The sequence below is a fragment of the Pristiophorus japonicus genome, chromosome 13, assembly GCF_044704955.1.
Source record: "Pristiophorus japonicus isolate sPriJap1 chromosome 13, sPriJap1.hap1, whole genome shotgun sequence".
NCBI lineage: Eukaryota > Metazoa > Chordata > Chondrichthyes > Pristiophoridae > Pristiophorus > Pristiophorus japonicus.
The window spans coordinates 31,587,337-31,612,871 of NC_091989.1; the positions used below are offsets into that span (position 1 = coordinate 31,587,337).

General features: G+C 44.4%; 1 protein-coding gene across 1 annotated transcript in view; it reads right to left on the reverse strand.

Annotated features, from left to right (window-relative positions):
* The window catches only part of lhfpl3 (LHFPL tetraspan subfamily member 3), a 355,755-nt gene extending 330,640 nt beyond the window's left edge, over window positions 1-25,115 (reverse strand). Inside the window, exon 1 of the mRNA XM_070897318.1 lies at window positions 24,319-25,115. Coding sequence (XP_070753419.1) covers window positions 24,319-24,721 — 403 coding nt within the window. The 5' untranslated portion in view covers window positions 24,722-25,115. The remainder of the gene's footprint in view (window positions 1-24,318) is intronic.
* Window positions 25,116-25,535: the final 420 nt, after the last annotated feature.

Consider the following 25,535-nt stretch of genomic DNA (forward strand, 5'->3'; position numbering starts at 1 on the left):
TGGCACCACCCCACACCAACACCATAAAGCATCCTTGCAATGCCCAAGTTATTCCTTTCACACTCATCACCATTGCCTTATGTCTCACCATTCACTACAACACACTAAGCCACTTCCAAAGGTGCACACAAAACTGTCCAAGAAGGCAAAGTGTTGAAAATAAAGATTTCAATGTTTGACAACATATTAACAGAAACTTTACATGAACATTGGTGAAAACATGCAAGTACCTACCCTTGTGTGTTGTTAGTTGGTATGCTTGCACTTGGATGAGGGTGAGTGTGAGGGGTGGCTAGTGAGATGGGGATGTGATAATGTAGATAGAGAGAGCGGGATGGGTGGAGGTGCAAGGTAAGTTGGTGTGAGTGAGGATGTGCAGGAGTAGGGTAGGGAAGGCAGAATGATGGGGATGTCATGAGTTGTACAGCAGGATGAGGTTGAGTGTGGCTTTGCAGTAATGCTTCATGATCTACTGAAATTATTGAAAGTTTGCGCCACAGCAGCCTGGTCCTCCTGACGACATCCCTGCTGTGCCCTCCTATACAATGTGCAACCAGGCTGCGTTGGTGTCCTGGGGAGGTTCTTCTGCCCATTGGAAGGGAAGAGAACCTCTCTGCGTGCTGTGACTCCCTGCCTGGAGGGAGTGATGGGTGAGCCTGGGTGCAGCCGTGCAGTTTTGTGCAGTGTTTGTCAGTGTTTACAGCACCTCAATGCTGTAGAACACTGACAGCACAACTGTCAAACTAAATTTGGACATGGTCCCTTTAAGGAAACGGGCTGATGACGCGTCATCAAATGATGTCATCAAACCCGCTTCCTTTTAATTGGCCAGGAGCCTCGCTGGGCAGGCTTAACAAACCCCATCAACGTAAAATCACTTCTACAGAGCGGGCTGGAGCTAGCAACGGGCTCGGACCCTGCTACCGACGTTGCCCGCCTCGGTAAGCAAAATCGGACTATTGTATCCACTCCAGCTACAAAATTATATAAATGAATTCCCCTCGCCTACTATCATTATGTAAATAAATAAATATCTACATTTCTTGGATGGAAGAAGAAATTCTTTACCTAAGATATCAAATTAGCATAATGTCTCTTATTTTTAGGATGCAGGTTTTTCTACAAATAACTTAATAAAACATTAAACTGATTTGCGTTGTTGCTTTTTTAACCAAATATATCTGCAATAATGTTTAATGTTACTGAAAAATTCTGCTTAAATATACATGTTTAAATTCATGGCTACTGTTTATAATTTCTCTGACTGAGCAACATCATGGGAGGTCAACTAATATGATAATAATTTTCTTTCTTACCAATTTTCTGCCCTCCCTTTCTGTTCTGAAGGAGATAGCACATCTCTGAGGAACAGGTCCATCTTTGGCACTAAATATCTTCTGGTAATCAGCTTTGAACAACTAACCATGATTTATATTGGCCTTGGCAATAAGGGTTGACAAACTATAGATACAAGAGGCATCCCATTCAGGCCAGATCCTGCCTCCGCCCGTGTCTAGACATACTTACCTCCAGCATGCATCACTGAATAACAACCAGGAAGAGTAACCTCCCTCATTTCCTTCAGTCTAATCCAGGAGGGCTGAGGTCTTTGCCAATCCTGCCTTCCCCAGCTAAAATGAGCTGACTCAGCAGAGACTAGGCATTGAATCTGGGACCTTCAGGACCTATACTTCATGCATGTTAATAAATCACATTTAGCCTTTCTATTTTGAAGTGTAACCTGTAGAGCGTCGTGCAGTACATTTAAAAATGGCATTTTTATTATGCTGCTTTTTCAACACTCAGCACTAAAAGGTGTTAAGTCACTCAGTATGTATCTCAGCTAACACATGTTACTGCCATAGAATTGTTCAGAAAAAGCACATACATTCAAAATAAACTTGCTCTTCAGTGGAGTTAATTATTATTCTATTAAGCTTCTCTTAAACTTAATGTTATGGTAGCAGTATGATACAGTGGGATAACTGCAATTCTCTAACCTCTGAAACCAGAGTTCCAATTCAACCAAGACTGAAAGAATGAAAGTCATTCTACAAACGATAAGGACCGTATGAGCTTTATCCTGCACATTCTGTGAATGGCCAGTCTTGCTGTTTGAGAAAGTATTTACCAGCCATCTCCTGTGATTAATCAGAAGGTTGCATGAGACATTATTGTGCAGTCTGAACCCAGACTGTAATTCGGTCATGAACTGGCATCTTCAATCACAGAAGCCATAGGATGGCTGCTGTGAGAAATGGAAAAATTCTCACTGTTGAAGTAATGGTCGCTCTTTTAAGGTTGGGGGTAAGGTACCTTGTTGGAGAACAAATTAGATCAGGAGATCAAATTGTTCTGTTTCCTTGATTTTAATGTTAAATGGGGGCTTCAATCCTAGATCACGTTGTTTCATAGCTTTAAACTTCGGATATTCTTACTGATAAAAAATTATTGGGTTTCTTTCATTGTGAATATCTCAAACCGAGTAAATATTCAGTAATATATTCTTTTGCATGTACATCGGTCCACTGTGTTTAAATAAATTTAAGCATAAATTATTGTTTGTTCAAGAAGCCACCCCTTCTGGTTCATCAGAATATTGTATTAGCCATGATTTAGAAACATAGAAACATAGAAAATAGGTGCAGAAGTAGGCCATTCGGCACTTCGAGCCTGTACCACCATTCAATAAGATCATGGCTGATCATTCCCTCAGTACCCCTTTCCTGCTTTCTCTCCATACCCCTTGATCTCTTTAGCCGTAAGGGCCATATCTAACTCCCTCTTGTATATATCCAATGAACTGGCATCAACAACTCTCTGCGACAGGTAATTCCACAGGTTAACAACTTTCTGTAGCTCAAGTCAGAAAGGCAGTAAATTTCTTGAGTGCATTCAAGGTAGTTTTCTGGAACAATATGTTCTTTCACCAACAAGAGGGAAGGCCAAACTAGATTTAGTAATGAATAATGAGCCAGACTAAATTAATAATCCAACAGTAAGGAAATATTTATCTACCAGTGATCATAATATGATCAAATTCAATATTAGGTTTCAAAATGAGAAACGTAACACAGTTGCTAAGGCTGCGATTTTCCCTACCTCGGCAGGCGACGTCATTGGCGGGTCTCGGCCCCGCTATTGGCTCCATCCCGGCCTCCGACATGACTTTCCCCTGATTGGGCTTGTTAAGGCCGCCCAGCGAGTTTCCCGGCCAATTGAAGGAAGTGGGTCTGGTGATATCATTTGATGACACGTCATTAATCAGTTTCCTTAAAGGGACTATGCGCAAATTTACTTTGACATTTGTGCTGTCAGTGTTCTACATTGAGGAGCTGCAAACACTGACAAGCACTGCATCCAAGCTCTCCCATGACTCCCTCCATATGCTTATAGAGGGAGTCACAGTACACGGGATGAGCGGAAGAGATCTCCCCAGGAGACCAAAAACAGCCAGGTTGCACATTGCACAGGGGGACACAAGCAGAGATGTCGTCAGGAAGACCAGGCTGCAGTGGCGCAAACATTTCTATGAACTCAATAGATCACGAAATGTTACTGCAAAGGTACTCAACCTCATCCTGCTGTTCCAATCATCACTCTGCCTTCTCTACCCTAATCCTGCACATCCTTACTCACACCAATTTACCTTGCACCTTCACCCATCCCTCTCTCTCTATCGACATTATTACTTCTCACTAGCTGCCCCTCACACTCACCCTCATCCTAGTCCAATCATACCAACTAACAACACACATGGTAGGCACTTGTATGTTTTAGCCAATGTTCATGTAAAGTTTCTGTTAATGTGCTGTCAAACATTGAAATCTTTATTTTCAACACTTTCTGTTCTTGGACAGATTTGTGTGCACCTTTGGAAGTCACTTAGTAAGTTGCAGTGAATAGTGAGACATAATGGTGAACCCCCGCAATGGTGACGAGTGTGAAAGGAATGGCTTGGGCATTGCAGGGGTGCTTTATGGTGTTGGTGTGGGGTGGTGCCAATTTGGCACATCATGTGGCAGCCAGGGTGTACAGCGTCAAGTGAAGTAAATCTGGCCATGGTGAGGCCATCCCTGGCATCCCAGGCAGCAATATGGTCGAGTGCTGATGCCCTCTATCCTGTACAGCATCAGGTGATTGTAGAGAAGGTTGGTGTTGTTGTTGGTGCTGCTGGTGTGCCCAGTGTTACTGGTGTTGGGGCTGATCGTGGTGGGATTCTGAGGACCAAGGTGAGAGAGTATAAACCGTACGCATGCTTATGGAGTAGATGGCAGGTGAACTTGAGATGACAGAAGCAATCTGTCAATGTTGAGAAAGGTTGTTCCAATGAGGTGACACTGGATAGAGAGTTTATTCTAAACACTTGCAACCTGCATAAAGCTCAATCTGTCTTCTAAACGCAGTAAGCAACAGCTTCTGAGCTTGAAAGGTGAACAGCTGTGAAGTGGGAGCTTTTATAGCACGTTTCCAGCTGTCAAGTAATGAGATGATTCCATGGCCATTCAACTCCCGTCCTGCTTACCAGTTGGCGAGCTCGTGAATTCTAAAGGTGAGCTCAAAATTGTTGTTAATCCTCTGTTAACAAAGTCATAGTGACCTGAATTGCCTCCCCCATCGTGGTCTGCTCAGCACTGACAGACCCGACATTTAGTAAAGGTGCATGGCTGCAGGTTGACAGCGGAGTCCTGACCCGCTGTCGAAAAAAATCCACTTTCCTACCTGACCCGCCACCGATGGCGCCCGCTGCCCGCCCCCCCCACAGAAAATTCTCCCCGAAGATGCTAGATTTTGTTCTGGCTAACTTTAATTGGATGAGACAAAGACTGACAACAGCAAACAGGTCAAAACTGCAAATAGGAGGTGATCAAAAAATAATTTAGCTTAATACAAGACCAGTATATACCCCAAAGGGGACAGAGCTCTACGCACCAATTAAAACAATCTTCGTCGACAAAAGACGTGAGAGATAACAATAAAACTAAAGGAAAGAGCATACAAAAGTGTGAAGAATAGTATAGTTTCAGGGGACTGGGGGAGATATAAAGAACAGCGAAGGAAGACAGAAACGGTAAGAGCTGCAAAAAAGAATATGAAAAGAAACTTGCGAGGGATATCAAGATTAACACAAAAAGTTTTTCCATTATTTTAGAAGAAAGAGGGTAGTGTGGGCCATTTAAAAACAGAAGCAGGTAATATTGCAAATAAAAATAAGGAACTGGCAGACTTGCTGAATAATTATTTTGTGTCAGTCTTCACAGTAGATGAAGAGGATAATATGCCTGACATTCCAAGGAAATTAATAATGAATCAAGGACTTGAACTCACTAAAGTTAACATAAGCAATAAAACAGTATTAGGAAAAATAATGGCACTAAAAACCAACAAAACCCCTGGAATTGATAGTTTCCATGCCAGGGTTTTAAAGGAAGTAGACAAGGAAATTGCAGAAGGTTTAGTCATAATCTTCCTAAGTTCTCTCAATTCAGGAATTGTTTCTTTGGATTGGAAAATTGCAAATGTAACTCCATTCTTTAAGAAAAGTGAGAAAGAGAAACCAGGAAATTATAGATCTGACAACAGCAAACAGGTCAAAACTGCAGATAGGAGGTGTTCAAAAAATAATTTAGCTTAATACAAGACCAGTATATACCCCAAAGGGGATAGAGCTCTACTCACCAATTAAAACAGTCTTCGTCAACAAAAGAGGTGAGAGATAACAATAAAACTAAAGGAAAGAGCATACAAAAGTGTGAAGAATAGTATAGTTTCAGGGGACATCTATTGTAGAGAAGTTATTGGAATCTATAATGAAGGACAGAGTGACTGAGTAAAGAGAAATTTGAGCTGATTAGAGAGAGGCAACATGGATTTGTAGAGTAGGCCTTTTTTAGACATTCAAAAAAAATGGAGACTTACAGTATTTTGAAAATTTTTGGTGTGGTTTGATTTGTTAAGTTTTGTGAGTTGACATAGTTACAGGTGAATTGGAATCATTCATAGTTGTGATTTTTTTAAAATCAGCCAAGAAAATGTTTGACAAAATGAAAACGTATGATGCCAGAATGTAATGGACAGAAGCAATGTATATTCATACAATTTTTAATATAATGTGTAGATAAATAGATATTTTAAATGTTCATTTGAGCAAAGACAATAAATGAGACTTCCACAAATCTGTGTTTCTGTAAAACGTTAAGAGAAATAGGACCAAAATAGGCCATTGGTTAATCTTTGGTCTCTTGTGAGGGTCTCAAGGGAGGATGACAATTACTTTCTGTTGCCCATATCTAACACTATTTCAATCTTGTCCTGGGAACAAACTGGGCATTTAATTTTTAAGTTCTGATAAAAGGTCTTTTCAGTAGTAAATCAATCATGCCAATATTGCAAAAGAAAATAATAGGAAGTAAAAGACTGTGATTGTTCAGTGAGCTCCCTGATAAGTTTCATTGTACACAGGGTCTGACAAAGATAAAAATTACCCCTAGCTTCAAAATGCAGTCTTTATTTTTGCCCCTTCATATAAACTTCTCCTTTTAAGCATTTGCATGTTATAGCAAACACTTTTTCTCCACAGACTTAAAAGCACTAGAGCATTAGCATTTGTTATAAACCAGAACATGCCTTTTGACTGAACAAGGCTCTCCAATTTTGATAGATCTCAACTCTAACTACATACTTTCTCAGAAAATCTTTCAATCCCCTCTCTCTTCGGCAATGCTTCTGTCTCTTGAACCCATTTATATTGTCTGCTTCAATGGCCTTCCCTGGTAAATTATTCCTCAAGTGTTTTTGTGTAAAAAAAGTTCTGTTTGACTTGCTTTTCCTATAAATGTCCTGAAAGGTGATGCTAAATACTGTCACATTGAAGGGTTTTAGTAGTACATTGTGACTAGTGCTTACGATGAGAGGAATAGTTGCTATAAACTGCTAAACAGACTTAATCTAAATGTAACAACTACATTTGTATGCTGAGAACCATAGGCCAAACTGTTAGTTCAGGCATCTATCCACAGGAAAAAGAGAAAAAGGCCGAGGAAATTGGACAAGACCCGTGTGTCCGAGCCCGTTCAAAATGGTAGACGTGCTGCCTGCTCATGAAAATGATTGTAGTGCTGATCTCAACGCTAAACGCACCGTTGATTGGCTTAGCGCTGAACAGGGGGCAATCTATTGGCCAATAAAGTTAGGCCTAGGCTCTCTGCACTACTTAAAGGGGAGGTGCTTTGTTGCAGAAGTACCTCAATGTTATTGTGTAGAAAGCCAGAGCTCAACAGCCAAGAGAAAGGGCGAGGAGATTTTCAAATGTGGCACTGGAGGCCTTGATCCTGGGGGTTCAAAGATACTATGAGGTCCTCTATCCGAAGGGGGCTGAAGGTCTTCAAGGCAGAACAGCAGAAGGCTGTGGGAGGAGACTGCTGAAGCCGCCAGTGCGACGAGTGTTGTACCAAGGACCTGGATGCAGTGCCGCAAAAAGTTTAATGATCTCACATGTGTTGTCAAGGTGAGTGAATGCATCTTCAAATGCCCAATCCCACCATCTGCACCACAAGCCTCACACACTGCTCAATGCATCACACCCCCATCACTCACCTACCAACAACTGCTACCAATCACCACTCATACCTCACAATCATATCTTCACCTCACCCTCACACACTTACCACTGCTGCAAGACTCACACCCACATCTCACACCTCACACTGGCAGCTATTCAACCATGGCTGACACATAACCCAAACACATTGCACCACACTCACTGACACACTTCCCTTTCTTTTGCAGACAAAGGTCGCTGATAACCGCCAGGAACAGCAGCAGACGGGTGGGAGGGAAGCCCATCTGCAGAACCTGACAGAGCTGCTGAAAACAGTGCTAGAGATCATTGGAGGGCAGTCACAGAGTCCGTGGTGAGCGAGGAAGTTGAAAGGATTGCTGATGATGACAGTATGCTCACATCTAATCCTTTTTCTCACATCCCACTTCCCCCTCATCCCACAATCTCTTCTAACTTACAAGATGCTGATGGTATATGCATGGATATCTTGCCCCCTCCCCTCACCACAACCCCACCCTGGGTCTTTCTCCTTTCAGATACCCAAGCAGTCCCACCAGCACAGCCAGTCCCCGAAGTGATGGAGAAGGACAATGAAGGAGAAGACACACCATCACTGCATCTGACACACACAGGCACCAGCTCAGAAAATGGCACTGCGTGGCCTTTAGAGGGTAGTGTAAAAGTGGGATCTGCATGTGGTGAGTCACCGGGCACAAGTGGGCTGCAAGAAAGGGTAGCTCGGGTGCTGGCTCCCCGAAGGGCGAGTTCGCGCATGATTCTGCCTGACAGATGATGACCTCAATGGGCCGGCCTTCAGAAGAAGGGTACACACAGAAATGCTTGGCGCAGAGTCAACGAGCGTGGAGAAGTCTGGCTCTTACATTGCACTAGGCTTTGCATGGAACTTGGAACCCTTGACGGAGAAAAAATTGCAGGGATATAGGGAAAGAGTGGGGGAGTGAGACTAACTGGATCGCTCATCGAAAGAGCCGGCGCAGACTTGATGGGCCTAATGGCCTCCTTCTGTGCTGTACCTTTCTATGATTCTATGATTTCCAGGATTCCTTGTGGATCCAGCCACGAGCTGCATGTGACAGGCGATGTCGCAGCTTCCATTGCAGCACAGGCGGAAACGACCTAACGTCTCAATGCTGCAGTGGAAGCTCAGACTGCTGCCAACATGGCTGGGTTTATGAGTGTGGGAAGGGGCTTGCAGGGTCTCACAGCAGTCCAGCAATCTGTCCTCCAACAGATGGCTAGAAATGCTGAGGCGCTGCCATGGGGAGTGGCAGTGGCTCCGTGGGGCATGAATCTGCTGTCCACTCTGAGGATGACAGCATTCCTATTCCCACGACTGCCACACCACCAGTGCACTTGCTGCTGCCTGTCAACCAGTCAGCACAGACTGCTGCCGCCCATGCCGAGGTGGTGCCATCTATAGCCGCCGGACCTTTAAGGCTCTGAGCTGCTCAAGGTCATCCTGCAAGGCCTTCTGTAGTCTCCCCCACTAAAAGTCAGCAGCCTTCCACCAGCCATGCTGCAGACACTGGGGAAGCACAGCATAGGAGCACTAGAGTAGGAGAAGGTACACAAAAGACAGGCGCTAAGGGAATACACAAGGGTGATTAGTTGACATTGTTGTTTGGATTTTCACTTGATGAATTTATAAATTATGTTTGGAATTTGTTTTGTGGTGGCTCTCATTTCAGCTTTATGCCCAGGAGGACACTGTGATGTTCTGTGTCAGAGGGATCTTAAGATGGGGAGGTGGTGAGCAACGGGAATCTGGGCTTTCATTCCTTGGAACCAGAGTCTGATGAGGTGCTCACAGACAACCTGTCTGAAATGGGGATCTACTGCCTGCCTCCTCTCTTCCTCTGCCTCTCCCTGCTTCTGAGGTGGTCCTGGAACCTGTGGTAGCAAAAGCTGCGCCCTCGTGATGGCCAAGTTGTGGAGGATGCAGAAAACCACCACAAAATGGGACACCCACTCCGGTGTGCACTGGAGGCCCCTACCGAGTGGTCAAGGCAGCGGAATCGCTGCTTGAGCACTCCGATAAGGTTCCTCTGCACAGCATGGATGTCATTACATGATTGTTGGCCACGAGTGGTGGGGTTGCGTTGGGGAGTCATCAACCAGGTGCAGAGTGGATAGCCGTTGTCTCCGAGTGGCCATCCTCAGATTCATCATGGTGGCTGGACGATTGCTGGCACACCAGACTAAAGCTGGATGAAAGCATCATGACTGCTGCTAGGATACCGGGCATTAACCATCATGATGTGCTGTGCGTCGTCGCACACCAACTGCACAGTAAATGAGTGGTAGACTTTGCAGTTACAAAACATCTCAGGATTGGTATGTGGTGCCCAGAAAAACACGTGTGTGCAGTCGATGTTGCCCTGCACCTTGGTGAAGCCCGGCATCACTAAGACCGCCTATTTTCACCTCTGTAACATTGCCTGTCTCCGCTGCTGCCTCAGCTCATCTGCTGCTGAAACCCTCATCCATGCCTTTGTTACCCTACACGTGACTATTCCAATGCACTCCTGGCTGGCCTCCCATATTCTACCTTATGTAAACTTAAGGTCATCCAAAGGTCGGCTGCCCATGTCCTAACTTGCAACAAATCGGGCTCACTTATCAGCCCTGTGCTCGTTAACCTCCAGTGGCTCCCGGTTAAGCAACGCCTTGATTTCAAAATTCTCATTTGTTTTTAAATCCCTCTGTGGCCTTGCCCCTCCCTATCTGTAATAAACTTCAGCCTCACAACCCCCCAAGATATCTACGCTCCTCAAATTCTGCCCTCTTGAGCATCCCTGATTATAATCTCACTCAACTATTGGTGGTCATGCCTTCAGCTGTTTGGGCCATAAGCTCTGGAACACCCTCCCTAATCCTCTCAGCCTCTCTATCTCTTTCCTCCTATAAGACGTGTTGTGTATCTATAAAACATGCACTCCCATGTTCCGCCACCAGGGAGTGCATCCCCTGAAGTCCCAAGGGATCCCAGCATCCCTTGGGAGCACTGTATATAAGCCGGCCCCTATGGCCTGTTCCTCACTCTGGAGTGTCTTAATAAAGACTGAGGTCACTGTTACTTTAACCTCCCTGTGTGCAGTCTCATCTGCATTAGGAACACAATAACTGGCGACGAGTATACGAATACAATGCAAAGATGCAGAAAACTGTGGGCATCTTGGAGAAGTTCTCGGAGGGTGAGGACTGGGAAGCCTATGTCGAACGGCTAGACCAATACTTTGTAGCCAACGAGCTGGACGGAGAAGGATGCGCTGCAAAAAGGATAGCGGTCCTCCTCATGGTCTGCGGGGCACCGACATACAGCCTCATGAAGAATCTTCTGGCTCCGGTGAAACCCATCGATAAGTCGTATGAGGTGCTGTGTACACTGGTTCGGGAACATCTTAACCTGAGGGAGAGCATGCTGATGGCAAGATATCGGTTCTACATATGCCAGCGATTTGAAGGTCAGGAAGTGGCGAGCTACGTCGCCGAGCTAAGGCGACTTGCAGGACAATGTGAGTTTGATGGCTACCTGGAGCAGATGCTCAGAGACTTTTTTGTACTGGGCATTGGCCACGAGACCATCCTATGAAAACTTTTGACTGTAGAGACACCGACCCTCAGTAAGGCTATTGCGATAGTACAGGCGTTTATGTCCACCAGTGATAATACCAAACAAATCTCTCAGCACACAAGTGCTAGCAATATTCATAAATTAACTGGAACTGTGTTTGCGAGCAGAAATGTACAGGGCAGAAACCACGAGTCTGCAACTGCCAGCAGGCCTCAGGTGACCCAGATGACTCAGAGTCCGCAACAAAGGATGAATGGAAGGCAATTCACAGCTTGTTGGCGTTGTGGAGGCTTCAATTCAGCCTATTCATGCCGCTTCAAAGGGTATGTTTGCAAGAGCTGTGGAACAATGGGGCACCTCCAACGAGCTTGCAGACGAGCTGCAAGCTCTGCAAAACCTGTTCACTACTACGTGGCAAAGGAAGATCGGTCCATGGTGGATCAAAGCAATTTCGAACCTCAGAGAGAGGAGGCAGATGCTGAAATACATGGGGGGCACACATTTTCGATGAAATGTCCACCTATAATGCTAAAATTGAATGGCTTACCCGTAGCCATGGAACTGGACACTGGCGCTAGCCAATCCATTGTGAGTAAAAAGATGTTTGACAGACTGTGGTGCAACAAGGCATTCAGACCAGCCCTGAGCCCCATCCACATGAAACTGAGAATGTACACCAAAGAACTTATCACTGTCCTGGGCAGCGCCATGGTCAAGGTCACCTACGAGGGCACGGTGCATGAACTGCCACTCTGGATTGTCCCGAGCGATGGCCCCACACTGCTTGAAAGGAGCTGGTAGGGTAAAATCCACTGGAACTGGGATGACATCCGAGCACTATCACATGTCGATGAGGCCTCATGTACCCAGGTTCTGAACAAATTTCCTTCCCTTTTTGAGCCAGGCATTGGAAACTTTTCCGGGGCGAAGATGCGGATCCACTTGGTCCCAGAGAAACGACCCAGTCACCACAAGGCGCGAGCGGTACCTCACATGATAAGGGAGAGAGTAGAAATCGAGCTGGACAGGCTGCAACGCGAGGGCGTCATCTCCCCAGTGGAATTCAGTGAGTGGGCCAGCCCGATTGTTCCAGTACTCAAAAGTGATGTCACGGTCAGGATTTGCGGCGATTATAAAGTAACTATTAATCGTTTCTCGCTACAGGACCAATACCTGCTACCTAAGGCAGACGACCTATTTGCGACACTGGCAGGAGGCAAGGCGTTCACCAAGCTCGATCTGACTTCGGCCTACATGACGCAGGAGCTGGAGGAGTCTTCGAAGGGCCTCACCTGCATCAACACGCACAAGGGACTGTTCATCTACAACAGATGCCCGTTTGGAATTCGGTCAGCTGCAGCGATCTTCCAGAGAAACATGGAGAGCTTACTCAAGTTGGTACCACGCACCATGGTTTTTCAGGACGACATATTGCTCACGGGTTGGGACACCGTCGAGCACCTATAAAACCTGGAGAAGGTCCTCCAGCGATTGGATCGTGTAGGGCTGCAGCTGAAGAGGTCGAAATGCGTCTTCATGGCAACAGAAGTGGAGTTTTTGGGGAGAAAGATCACGGCGGATGGCATTCAGCCCACAGATGCCAAGACAGAGGCTATCAGGAACACATCCAGGCCACAGAACATCATGGAGCTGTGGTCATTCCTGGGACTCAACTATTTTGGTAACTTCCTGCCGGGGTTAAGCACCCTCTTAGAGCCCCTACATGTGTTATTGCGTAAAGGTGAGAACTGGGTATGGTGAAAAAAAACAAGTAATTGCTTTTGAGAAAGCCAGAAACATTTTATGCTCCAACAAGCTGCTTGTATTGTATAACGCATGTAAAAGACTTGTGCTAGCATGTGATGCGTTGTGTATGGAGTCGGGTGTGTATTACAATAAGCTAACGTTGCGGGGAAGTTGCATCCTGTCGTCTATGCCTCCAGGAGCTTGTCTAAGGCCGAGAGGGCCTACAGCATGATTGAGAAAGAGGCATTAGCGTGTGTGTTCGGGGTATAGAAAATGCATCAGTACCTGGTTGGCCTCAAATTTTAGCTGGAAACCGATCACAAGCCCCTCATATCCCTGTTCACTGAAAACAAGGGGATAAATACTAATGCCTTAGTCCGCATACAAAGGTGAGCACTCGCGCTATCAGCGTATAACTATACCATCTGCCACAGGCCAGGCACCGAGAACTGTGTGGATGCTCTCAGTCGGCTACCATTACCCACCACGGGGGTGGAAATGGTGCAGCCTGCAAACTTGTTGATGGTGGCGCAGCCCGCAGACTTGTTGATGGTCATGGAAGTGTTTGAAAATGATAAATCACATGTCACGACCCGCCAGATTAGGACTTGGACCAGCCAAGATCCTCTGCTGTCCCTCGTAAAAAAACTGTGTACTGCATGGGAGCTGGGCCAGCATCTCCGTTGAAATGCAAGAGCTAATCAAGCCGTTCCAGCGGCGAAAGGACGAGCTGTCCATTCAGGCAGACTGCCTGTTGTGGGGTAACCGTGTAGTGCTACCCAAAAAGGGCAGGGAGACGTTCATCTCGGATCTCCACAGCACATACCCGGGTATAGTAATGATGAAAGCGATAGCCAGATCCCACGTGTGGTGGCCCGGTATCGACTCTGACTTAAAGAGTCCTGTGTACAGCAATGCAGCGTCTGTGCTCAGTTGAGCAATGCGCCCAGAGAGGCACCCCTTAGTTTCTGGTCCTGGCCCTCCAGACCATGGTCAAGGATCCATGTTGACTATGTGGGCCAGTTTCTCGGTAAAATGTTCCTGGTGGTGGTGGATGCTTTTTCAAAATGGATTGAATGTGAAATAATGTCGGGAAGCACCGCCACCGCCACCGCTGAAAGCCTGAGGACCATGTTTGCCACCCACGGCCTGCCTGACATACTGGTCAGTGACAACGGGCCATGTTTCACCAGTGCCGAATTTAAAGAATTCATGACCCGCAATGGGATCAAACATGTCACCTTGGCCCCGTTTAAACCACCCTCCAATGGCAGGCAGAGCGGACAGTACAAACCATCAAACAGAGCCTTAAACGAGTCACACAAGGCTCACACCAAACCCACCTGTCCAGAGTACTGCTCAGCTACCGCACGAGACCCCACTCGCTCACAGGGGTGCCCCCGGCTGAGCTACTCATGAAAAGGACACTTAAAACCAGACTCTCGCTGGTTCACCTCAACTTGCATGTAGAGAGCAGATGGCAGCAACAAAATGTAAACGATGGTCGCGCCACTGTGTCACGGGAAATTGATCTGAATGACCCTATGTATGTGCTAAACTATGGACATGGTCCCAAGTGGATCACGGGCACGGTGATAGCTAAAGAAGGGAGTAGGGTGTTTGTAGTCAAACTAGACAATGGACAAATTTGCAAAAAGCACCTGGACCAAACGAGGCTGCGGTTCACAGACTGCCCTGAACAACCCACAGCAGACACCACCTTTTTCGAGCCCACAACACCCAAAGGATCAACGACACCACCCCGGACCAGGAAATCAAACCCATCACACCCAACAGCCCAGGCTCACCCAGCAGCCCTGCAGGGCCAACAACACGCCAGCCCAGTGAGGGCACAGCCAAAACACCAGAACAGACATTTGTACCGATGCGGTCCACCAGGGAAAGAAAGGCTCCCGACCACCTCACCTTGTAAATAGTTTTCACTTTGACTTTGGGGGGGGGGGGGGAGTGATGTTGTGTATCTGTAAAGCATGCACTCCCATGTTCCGCCACCAGGGAGTGCATCCCCTGAAGTCCCAAGGGATCCCAGCATCCCTTGGGAGCACTGTATATAAGCCGGCCCCTAAGGCCTGTTCCTCACTCTGGTGTGTCTTAATAAAGACTGAGGTCACTGTTACTTTAACCTCCCTGTGTGCAGTCTCATCTGTGTTCGGAACACAATAAGACGCTCCTTAAAACCTACCTCTTTGACCAAGCATTTGATCATCTGCTGTAATTTCTTCTTATGTGGCTCGTTGACAAATTTTTGTCGTATAACTACTCCTGTGAAGCACCTTGAGACGATTTACTATGTTAAAGGCACTATATAAATACAAGTTGTGGTTGTGGTTGTTGTTGGTGTTGTGGCAAAAATATTAAGGGTCACTGGGAGAGCCTTTGTCACCTGCTCTGAGGCTGCAGGTCTGGTTCCAGGAGGTGGTAGAGTTCTGTGACCACCTCCTTGGTAAAGGGGAGCCTCCTAATCCACTGCTCCTGACTGAAGTGCAGGTAGGAAAAGTGCTCTCGGAAGACACTAGGTGATTATGGTCCCCTGCTGAGAGCCCTCCTGCCCCTCTGCGCGCAGCTTGTCCTCTTCTTCGCTGCCTCCGCTCCATCTCCCGGTCATACTTGAACGCAAAGGGGACTGCAAGTAGAGCTCCCAGGACTGGGTGCAAGTGGTCTGAGCAGATCCCTTTAAATGAGAAGCAAGACGCTCTCCACTTGCAGCAACACTCCCTGTCACCTCAGCAACTTTAATTAACTGTAGAAAGCTCCAAACAGTTGCACAAATTTACACAGAGCAAGTAAAAATGAAAAAGCAAGTCAGCTGAAAATTGTTGATGATCCCTTTCAATAACGTTGGTGGCGGTGGGTGGGGGACCTTCCTGCTGCTGAATGTGATTGGCAGGGATTGTTAAAAGGTGTGCCAATGTCCAAAATGGCAGATTGTGCATCAAAACAGCGTTGCACTCTCATTGATGTCACGATTTGCTTTATTTCCATTTCTGCAGCAAGCACAGGCAATGGCAGCACTGCCAACCTGCCCACAATGGTGGCCGCTGCGGGACCCGCCGGAAACAGGCAGAAGATAGGCAGCCGCCATTCTTTCTTCCAAGCCCGCCTTAATGGCTGACATAAACAGGTCCAATTTCCTGGCCAGAATCTGCCTCAGCCTTTGGTGACCATATTTCTTCTTCCTGCGCTAAAGTCTTAATTTCCTCCTACAATCTACAAAAACCAAAACTTGGAGTCACCCAACGGCTACTTCTTGATTGATTTCATTTTTGCTCTTACTCTCTTCAACCGTGACCATCTCCTGCACAATGTGCCTTGTTCCTTCACCTGGTTTTCTCTTGTATATTAAAAGTTGTGATTCATTAGTCGACCCTCATTCTTCTGAGGATGATTTTTGGAAAGGGCTGTAATGATAACACTAAACCAAAAAGCAAATAATCCAACACAATTGGTTGAACAACCTGACCTCCAGTTACCTCAAGAAGTCCCACTTGTATTTAAAACTGGAGTATCAAGTAAACTGGGAAGGAAAGTCTGAAAGTGTTTTGACAATTGAACAAATATCTATGGTTTTTATAAGCATGAACATGGTACTCTGAAAATAAAAATAATTTGGAGCATTTTCCAAAATATTTTTTGCTTAAAACTTAGTAACCTATAAATGTCTCCTTCCTGAATTGTATCCCTCAGGATGGTGATGTGCCAGTTTTAAATGTTGCACATCTTATCATGCATGCCACACTGATATAAAAGTTGCTTCTAATTGATCGGGATTAATGAATTTGATAAATTATGTAATCTTATCTGTACACTTAACAAAACAGCCATCACAAACCATGGGTGTATCATTTTTGTACCTGTTCTATTTGGTGGCCTATTTCAATAGATGTCAACACTGTGAGTAATCTACACCAACTACTGACTGCAGCCAAGGGTTTTCTGCCTGAGCTCTTCCAAATGCTTGTAAGCAAATAATTGACAAATTGTCCAAGCAATGGGGTCACAGCAGTGCTAATATTTTAAACAGATGAACTTCAAGTGGGGGGGTCAACCTTTACACTTTAGAAAAGCAATAGTGTTTGAGACCAAATAAAACTAGCAGTTCACTGCGCAGGGATTTCTCCAGTTGGTTTTCTCATGAGAAAAGGATTTTTTTCATCCTGTAATAAAAAGAGCGAACAGAGATCCTCAGACAGCATACTTCATTCATGTGGTAACGTGGACCTACTTTGTCAAAAACAACAAGATTTAATATTTCTTACACCTCTGAACCTTTGGTTATTATGGAAAGTGATAACAACTAGTTAATTATTTTAGTTTAAACATTTAAAAGATAGAAAGCCTAACATAACTTGCTTTTATGACAAAAGCTCTGACAAAATGAATTACAACATGCATTTTAAATAGCATGATTATTTATGTTGCAGAAAATGTTGCTGATGCTGAAGCAGATTAGGAAGGCACTTCATCATTCCTGGGAATAGACTGACAAAAATGCACATATTCTGGGCTGCTTATGGGGAAGAGGTATCCTTTCAAACAGCTTTTGATCTTCTCTTAAATAAAACTGAAGTATGGCAGGCTATTTATAAACTGATAAATGCTTGAAGTTTGAAATAAAAACAGAAAGTGTTGGAAATACACAGGTCAACCAACATTGGAAATGTTACTGTTTCAGCTAAAAGCCCTTTGTCAGAACAGTTCTGATGAAGATTTGCATATAAAACATTAACCTTTATTCTCTCTTTAAAGATGCTGTCTGTTTCCGGTATTTCTCTTTTTATTACAGTAACGACTTATTTTTACGCTGATAAAGTTGTACTTATTTGGCAAGAGGACATTTTAGGAAAAACAAATCAGCTGATTGGCCCAAAAATCACGCCTCTTTGGGCTGCTCTCAAGCCCACTTTCTCACCATAGGAATATACAGGGTTGGGAAGACCATTGCAGTCCATCTGTCTGGTGTCAAAATTAAAAATATAAATACTATACTTTATCTCACAGCTTTTATCAACAACAAAAAATGTATCCACTGACCTCTGAGACACCTCGCTATTCCCGGTCTTCCATTCTGGTGCAGCACCATTTTGCTTCTGCTGATTGAGTCAATTTCTGATCACTCCCGAAGGCTCTTCCCTGCTCTGTACCTGCCAATCTTGTGGACTAATCCTGTGTGTGATAATGTGTCAAAATGTTTGCTAAGCTCTTGGAGCCAATTGGCCTGGGGCCACAAAAACAACGTAATGTGGACAGGTCGGGTGGAATTTGGAGTGGGAGCAATTTACACTGTGTCCCCGACTTTGTCTCCATCGTCAAAGATTCTAGCCATAGTAACCATGTAAATAAGGATAATGCAGTTATTTCTTGTCACTTGTGCCCTTCTGCATTAGATGCACGGGATGCTTGTGCACCCTTGCATCCAGCAATGCTAAGTGTTTTGGAAGCATTTCAAAATTTAATGAAAGCGGCAACATTTAATATTTTTAAATTTAGCTTCCTCTTAGCACTGGGCCCTCTTACACTATGACAAATTGCCGTATTAAATTCCCCTCTCCCCCCCACTCCAGTGGTGTTTTGAATGGCACAGATGCCTGCCAGGAAAACGATTAAAGACCCCTATTGCATCCATGCAATCCTTTGCGACTCTTACCATTGTCCTGATTACCTATTCCCAATGAAAATATATTTCAAAAATTCTTCACACTTAAAAGAGTGCTTTGTATTTCCCACAATCTCAGTATTGTTTTCCATTTTGTCACTTCTGTCCAGTTTATTAATTCCTTCAATTTAACATTATATTCATCTTTGTCCGGTTATCTACCTGTAGTTTTAGAATTGGAGAAAATCTCTTTTTACTTCCTTATCTGTCACGTTACTTCATTTGTTGCTCAAGTCCTTCTTCCTCTGCTATAATTCTTTCCCAGTGCAATATGGTTACTTTGTAATCTCATGACTGCATAGAGTGCAATCAAGTTGTAATCAAAAATCCATGAAAACATTCTTTTAACACTGCAATACAGTCTGGCTCTCTTAGTTTTCTCCTCATCCCCTCAAAACGCAACCTCCTTGAGCTGAGTCTTTGATGTCCTCACTCTTCATCGTACGCCAATGCTTCAGCTCAATCATACTGTGATTGCCAGAGACTACAATCTCCACTTTCTCCAGAAACGTATATAGTTATTCCTTAAATCTATGTATATTATTTGCCTCAGTGGCTTTCCATGCACATTTCATATATCTGTTATCTTTCGAGCTGTATATCTGCTAACTGGTTATTGGCAAGCTATTGGGCCTGCTTTCAGACAAGAGTTAATGCAGGAGCAAAAGGCCTTTATAATATCCTTTGAGGCTGTCGTGAGTAGCCTGCAGCAGCTGGTGGAGTATGTGCAGCAGTGCAGCTCTATCTGGTCATCTATGAATGATTTAATCAAATGCAGAGCACCATGGAATAAATTATATCTTCGGGGTCATTTGCAGGGGAGCTCAAAGAACAGAGGGAACAAGCACAGACCAACTTACTCTCATAAATTATGTGACTGGCATTTTCGAGATCTTGTGCACCCACTTGCATGAGTCTATTGCTGCTGGATTTTACAGGCTGCATTGGAAATAGCAGTGATGATAGACTTCAGCCACATCGGAGACACTATGTAGACTGATCACGTACAGGTCACTAGTCATCCAGCTGGGATTCCCAGAACCTACGCCGTGGCTGGAAATGGGGCAGCTGAAGTGGTTTCCTCTGCTTGTTGTCATATCCACCCAATCCACCAAGACTTTTTAACGGATTCATGGAGTGACAGAGAGTGGGCAGACAATGGCAACCACTTTGCTGTTGAAAGTGGTTCCAGCTGTTGCAGGGTTATCTTGTGACTCTGTACCCAGAGGTTCAAGGTCACCACCATCCATCCAGAGCAGCAATACCAAACAACAGCCTACCACCGCAGTTGCTCCTCCAATTTATACATAGCTTTAGATTACATAGTAGGAGAAGTGCAAGTAATAGAACGACAATGGAGAAGCACATTGATACAATTTACCACATGCAATTGGAATTTTCACACCTTTCTCCTTCGTGCAGACAGTATTTATTTGGAAAGGTAATGTGCTAGAAGGGGGCTGAAAGATAGTGATCAACTTCAGTAATGTGCAGTATGCTCTTGAAGGGGAGCAATGAGTATGATTTTTTATAGAAATAATATATTTGATCAATGGCAGGAGATGTCCATTATTGGAAGTAGTTTTTGATCGCAGCTTTCGGCATCAATCTCCCTCCCTGTGCATCAGCTCCTACAATGTTCACCTCCTCTTCTTCCATGGGCCTCCACCTTATCGTACTTCAAACCCACTTTTCATTGGATGGCAAAATAGTGCAGCAAGTGCTGATGCTTTTGACGATGTTGCCTGGAATATGGAGCAGCACCCTGACTGAACAGAATGGGAGATTTGCTTCAACATCCCAATGACGTGGTCCCCAGTAATTAGGATGGTGTATGCACCTCATTGTAATTACACTCCGCTGCTGTGTGGGGGTTTCGAATTAGGAGGTTCAGCCACGGATTCCAAAAGTAGACCTAATGTCCAAACTGCCATCCGCTCAGGACCCTCAAATAATGCAGGCACTGTGGATTCCTGCAAAATACAAGTAACATGGGTGCTTCCTAGAAAATGGTCATTAATGTGCAGAGTCCAGTTTCTGAATCAGAAACCACCTGCATATTTATGGAGTGATAGTATCTTTTCCTATTCATGTATGCACTCAGTTGACATATGGAAACCTAATGGCCAAATGGGTTCCACCTATTATGCCCTGGACTCTTGGAATGCTTGTTAGCTGCAACAAGTTCTATATCTACAATTGCTGTTTCCTTTTCACCGAAAATCTTATAAAGATGTTTCCCCATGCAAATGCAGTGTTATTCACTTGCTTTATACAGGTATGTACTGCAGACTGACTTGTTTCTGGAAAGATCATGTAGCATAGAAGCTTAACTCAGTTGTATCTTTCAGAGCCAGGAGAAGAAACATCTTAATTCCTGAAACTGTCTATAATTCAGCCTGCAGCCGATGGCATAGCTCTGTGACTGCCTCATTTGGCCAAGCATTTCACCCTGGAGCCATATTAACTCCCCACCCAAAGAGAGTCCATTTATCTCCCACTCCAAGGAGGATGATCATTGGATAACTAGCCAACACAAGGTAGACAGTTAGTACCAGGAACTCCATGGGAGTAACATGGTGAGGAGCATCACTCACCACCCTCCTAACCATATCTGGGCACACACCATATCCCAGCGATCAGTGATTCTACCAATTGGAGGTGTGAAGCTTCAGTAGTAACTGTTTGCTTCTCCGCAATCATATTAAGCTAGGTACCAAATCTTGGATACTGCAGGTTGTTCATGGGAGATTAGAACTCACTCAGTTGTTTGTGACAGACTTGGTAATCTGGTGTGAGGGTTAGGCTGGTTCACAATATTCTAGGGCATTACTGATGATTGACTAGCCAGCTTGGCGCTTGATAAGACCTGAAGAGGTAAACATGTCTCTTGATTCCCGATAACCCTGGATATATGTGTGTGTATTCATATACCCTTCTCGCAGTTGTCATCCCATCCTCCAAGGTTATATTTAAACTAGATAAAGGATATCTGCCTTCAGCTTGATGGAAGTACCTATACAAGATAGCTTGCAAGATGCCAGCCACTTGGATGTTCTAAAAATCCTAGCCATCCAAGCCCAACACCTTGTATTTTTACCTTAAAGGCAATTTGTCTAAATATTTGTGCCCAAAGATATTTAAGGTTTATATTAATAAAGACAAGTATATGTCATTGCCAAATTGCAAATGGAAAATATTAAAAGCAGTTATAGTACCTTGCTCTAAATTCCAAATAGTAACTTAGCTTTAATTTTCAGCAAGGTATTGGTTTGAAAGACTTTCCTTTTAGTTATTCAATACTGCTAAAGTGATCTCATCTTCTTTGATAATAACCTGACCCAGCTGCCATCTTCAATCTTTTTAGATATTCAACATAATCATCTAATGAGAATCAATTAAAGCAGATAGCATAACTGAAATAGTGGAATCAGCCAAGCTTTAGTCCTGTTCATACCATGCCTCCTATACACAAGCTGATACTGCATAGTGTATGATATGAAGATGAAGCAAACTGATGATCTGACTCCACATTATTCCAAAGAGACATGCATGGTTGACTTTCAGTATGTATCTACAAAACAGTGCTCTTTCAAGTCAGCAGTGCCACAGAAACTATGGGAATAGTTTGTTACTTTTCATTTTTTATGCAATGTAATCCTTTTATAATCCTTCTTGTAGGGAACATTTTTCCTGAATGTAACTATTTAATGTAGGTTAAATTAACCACAATAAAATTAGAATGAGACAGAAGTCTGAAGATTAAATTACATTAAAAACCATCTTCCTTAAATGTAACAAAAACAGAAATAGTCTACAATAGCATATATATTGTACTTTTATTTTTTCCGTATGACAAAGATTATAATTTCGTTTGTCACAAAAATGCTAATGATCCTACATAAGATAGCTAGATCGAGCATTCATTAAATATGCTGGGATATTAAAAAATAAAGTATTAAACAAACATTACTTATGCACAGACTGAATAACCTCAATCTGTTATATTAATAAATATGCCAATACCTTATATATAAATGTTAGATTTGTGATTATACCAGGATTTTAGTAACTTCTTAAATTATTTGCAATACACACATTCTCTGTAATAGTTTAATCTTCATTGTTTTAACTTTTAAACACTAGGACACAGACACACCATGGACCAGCCACAATTCCATAATGGAGACCTCATAACAAAGTAATTGTTAACATCCCTGAATCTTTACTTCCTTTTGCTCCCAGAAACATGAAGCAAGCCTCTGTATACTCCAGCATGTTAAATGAGACACTTTTCATAGTTTTGTGTGGATTCCAGACTACAGCATCCCATTGTGCACACAGATAATTCATGGACTAAATGCAAACTCCTCATCATTCAGTAATCAATACACAAGGGTCACCACTTCAGTATATCAGCAGCTCGCCTACTTTCATGTGCTAGACTGCACTTCCATTACAGGGAAAATTGTGAATTAAATGAAATCTGAAAGTGTACTATTTATTTTCAATATCTGGCACAAAAAACAAATTGGTGTAAGCATATATAAAATATATGGCAGCGAATTAGGACACAACCCAAGTTTAAATTAAAATACCAATCGTTCCATTGTAGGTAACGGTTAACAAATAAATGCTATGTAACATTGATCATCAATTTTAGCTTTCTATTGGGATTATGTTCTTTTTTTAGATGATCACATTTAGGTAAAATGAACACATTTTAAAAAGCCGGGCCAAAGGTGAAATGGTTTAAAACTGTGCTTTGAGTTCAAACCAATTCACGCTCTAACAACACCTGAAACTAGTTGGGAACCTGCTCCTGGACCGAGTTGACATGTAACAGATTCACAGTAAACTCCGCTGCTAAAACTGTCATACATCAGTACAACGGACACGCGTTTTTAAAGCTGACAGAACTTCAGATGTCGACAAATAAGCTCCCATCCAAAGTATATCATCCGTGGGCGTCCCACCACACAAGTGTCACATACAGTCGTCCCAATTTTATCCTGAACATTATAAAGAGGCAGTGGCTCGATCGATCAGAAATGTGCATTCGATCCGGTGGATTCTCACAAAAAGGAGTTCCATCATTTCTGCGGCAAATGTATAGTAACCCAAAGTGAATACTGCGAAAAAAAAAACGTTTGACAGTCTCTCTAACTGGTTGCTTCAGAGATGCGTGATGGTTGGTTAAGTAGCTGCTAGAGACAGACCCAGAACCGCAACTGATCAGGAAATAAACATCTACCGTATAAAATGTACCTTTACTTCAGAAAAACCCAAATCAATTTGTTGGCAACTATTGTAAAATCGGGATGTATTATTGTGATCCCCTGAGATGGGGGGGTCACAATAATACATCCCGGTTTTACAATAGTTGCCCACAAATTGATTTGGGTTATTCTGAAGTAAATGTTTTCCTCTGTTTAAGAGATGCACGGCCTGATTTAAGATGACTTTCCTCTCCCCCGCCTACCTTGCCTTGCACCAGAGAGCGCCTGTGTGTGTGTGTGTGTGTGTAAAAGTTTGACCACACAGTCAAAAGACCTGCTGAGATCAACACGGTGCTACCCCAAAAACAAATTCACTTCGCGAGTAACGTTCTCTGGTGTGTGCAGAGACAGTGCCTGAGGGGGGGGGGGGCAGAAGTTGATCTTTAAAAAAATGGCATTAGCATTTTTTTTCCAGGAGTGTGGTGGGGAGGACAAGTGCTGTTCCCTCGCCCTGTTGACTCACCGGATGTAAGTTGCACCCAGCCGCAGATTTTGTAGACGGTGGCGGTGTTACAGAAGAAGAAGAGCACGAAGCAGGCGATGCAGCCCATGATGAGCGCCAGGGACATGGCGATGAAGAAAGAGGCGGCTTTGAAGGCGCCCGACGCGATGGTGGAGAAGTCGGTGAAGCTGCCGCGACAGCTCAGCTCCCGGGAGAGCCCGTTGCCGATGCAGTAATGGAAGAGCCCGAAGTAGCCGGCTTGCGGGGTGTCCACCCCATCCCCGATCCAGTACGGCTGGATGAAGCACACCACGTTCACGATCGCGAAACAAATGGTGAAGATAGCCCAGAGCACGCCGATCGCCCTGGAGTTCCTCACATAATTGGTGTGGTAGATTTTAGCTGCCTCCTGAGCGGGCAACATCGCCGGCGTTGCACAGCTTCCCCGCGCCGCGGGAAAAGAGTTTCTGGAGCCAGGGTATGTTGGGTTTTCTCAACCTTCCGATAAACAGTCACCCAGCTCGGCAGAGATGATCTTCCCCAACCCCCCCAAAAAAATTACCTTATGATGTCCCAAAAAATCGCTTGCTGTGCTTCCCAATCTGACATTATTCCTTTATTTTTTGAGGGAGTTTCCGAGCTGTGATTACCTCTTGGTCCGATTTCCTTTTAAAAAAAAATCAAAACAGATTTTCTTCCCCTCCCACAAGGTACAGTGTGTGTGTGTGCAAAGTGCGTTGAGCAACGACGCACAGCTCACGCTGGAAGCTCCTCAGTCCAGGCTGGACTGCTGGAGCATTATTGGAGGATGGCGGGGCAGTGCCGGGTCTGCGAGCTGCAAAGCCCCTGACACCAAGAACGCTGAGAAACATGCCCCGCACACACCACAGCCCGCAAGCACCGATTGGCAGACGCGCTGTATGTTGGGACATGTAGTTCTTGCACAACTCAAATAAAACGAGCACCGGCCGCTGGAATAGGCATTGCAAATGCACACATGCAGTGCAAAAATACTGGAGAAATGGGCAGTTACCCGGGGGAGCATCAGGCTGCAACCTCATCGATCACGTTTCTCATAGCCAATCCAGTTCTCGATGTTTATGGATTTATTAACGGTTTTGTGAATATGCATCCATCTATACTTAACCACATCCACTCTCCTCAAAGGCTCCCTGATAAAGTGCAACCCCACTGACACCTGGGAGTCCCTGGCCAAAGACCACCCTAAGTGGAGGAAG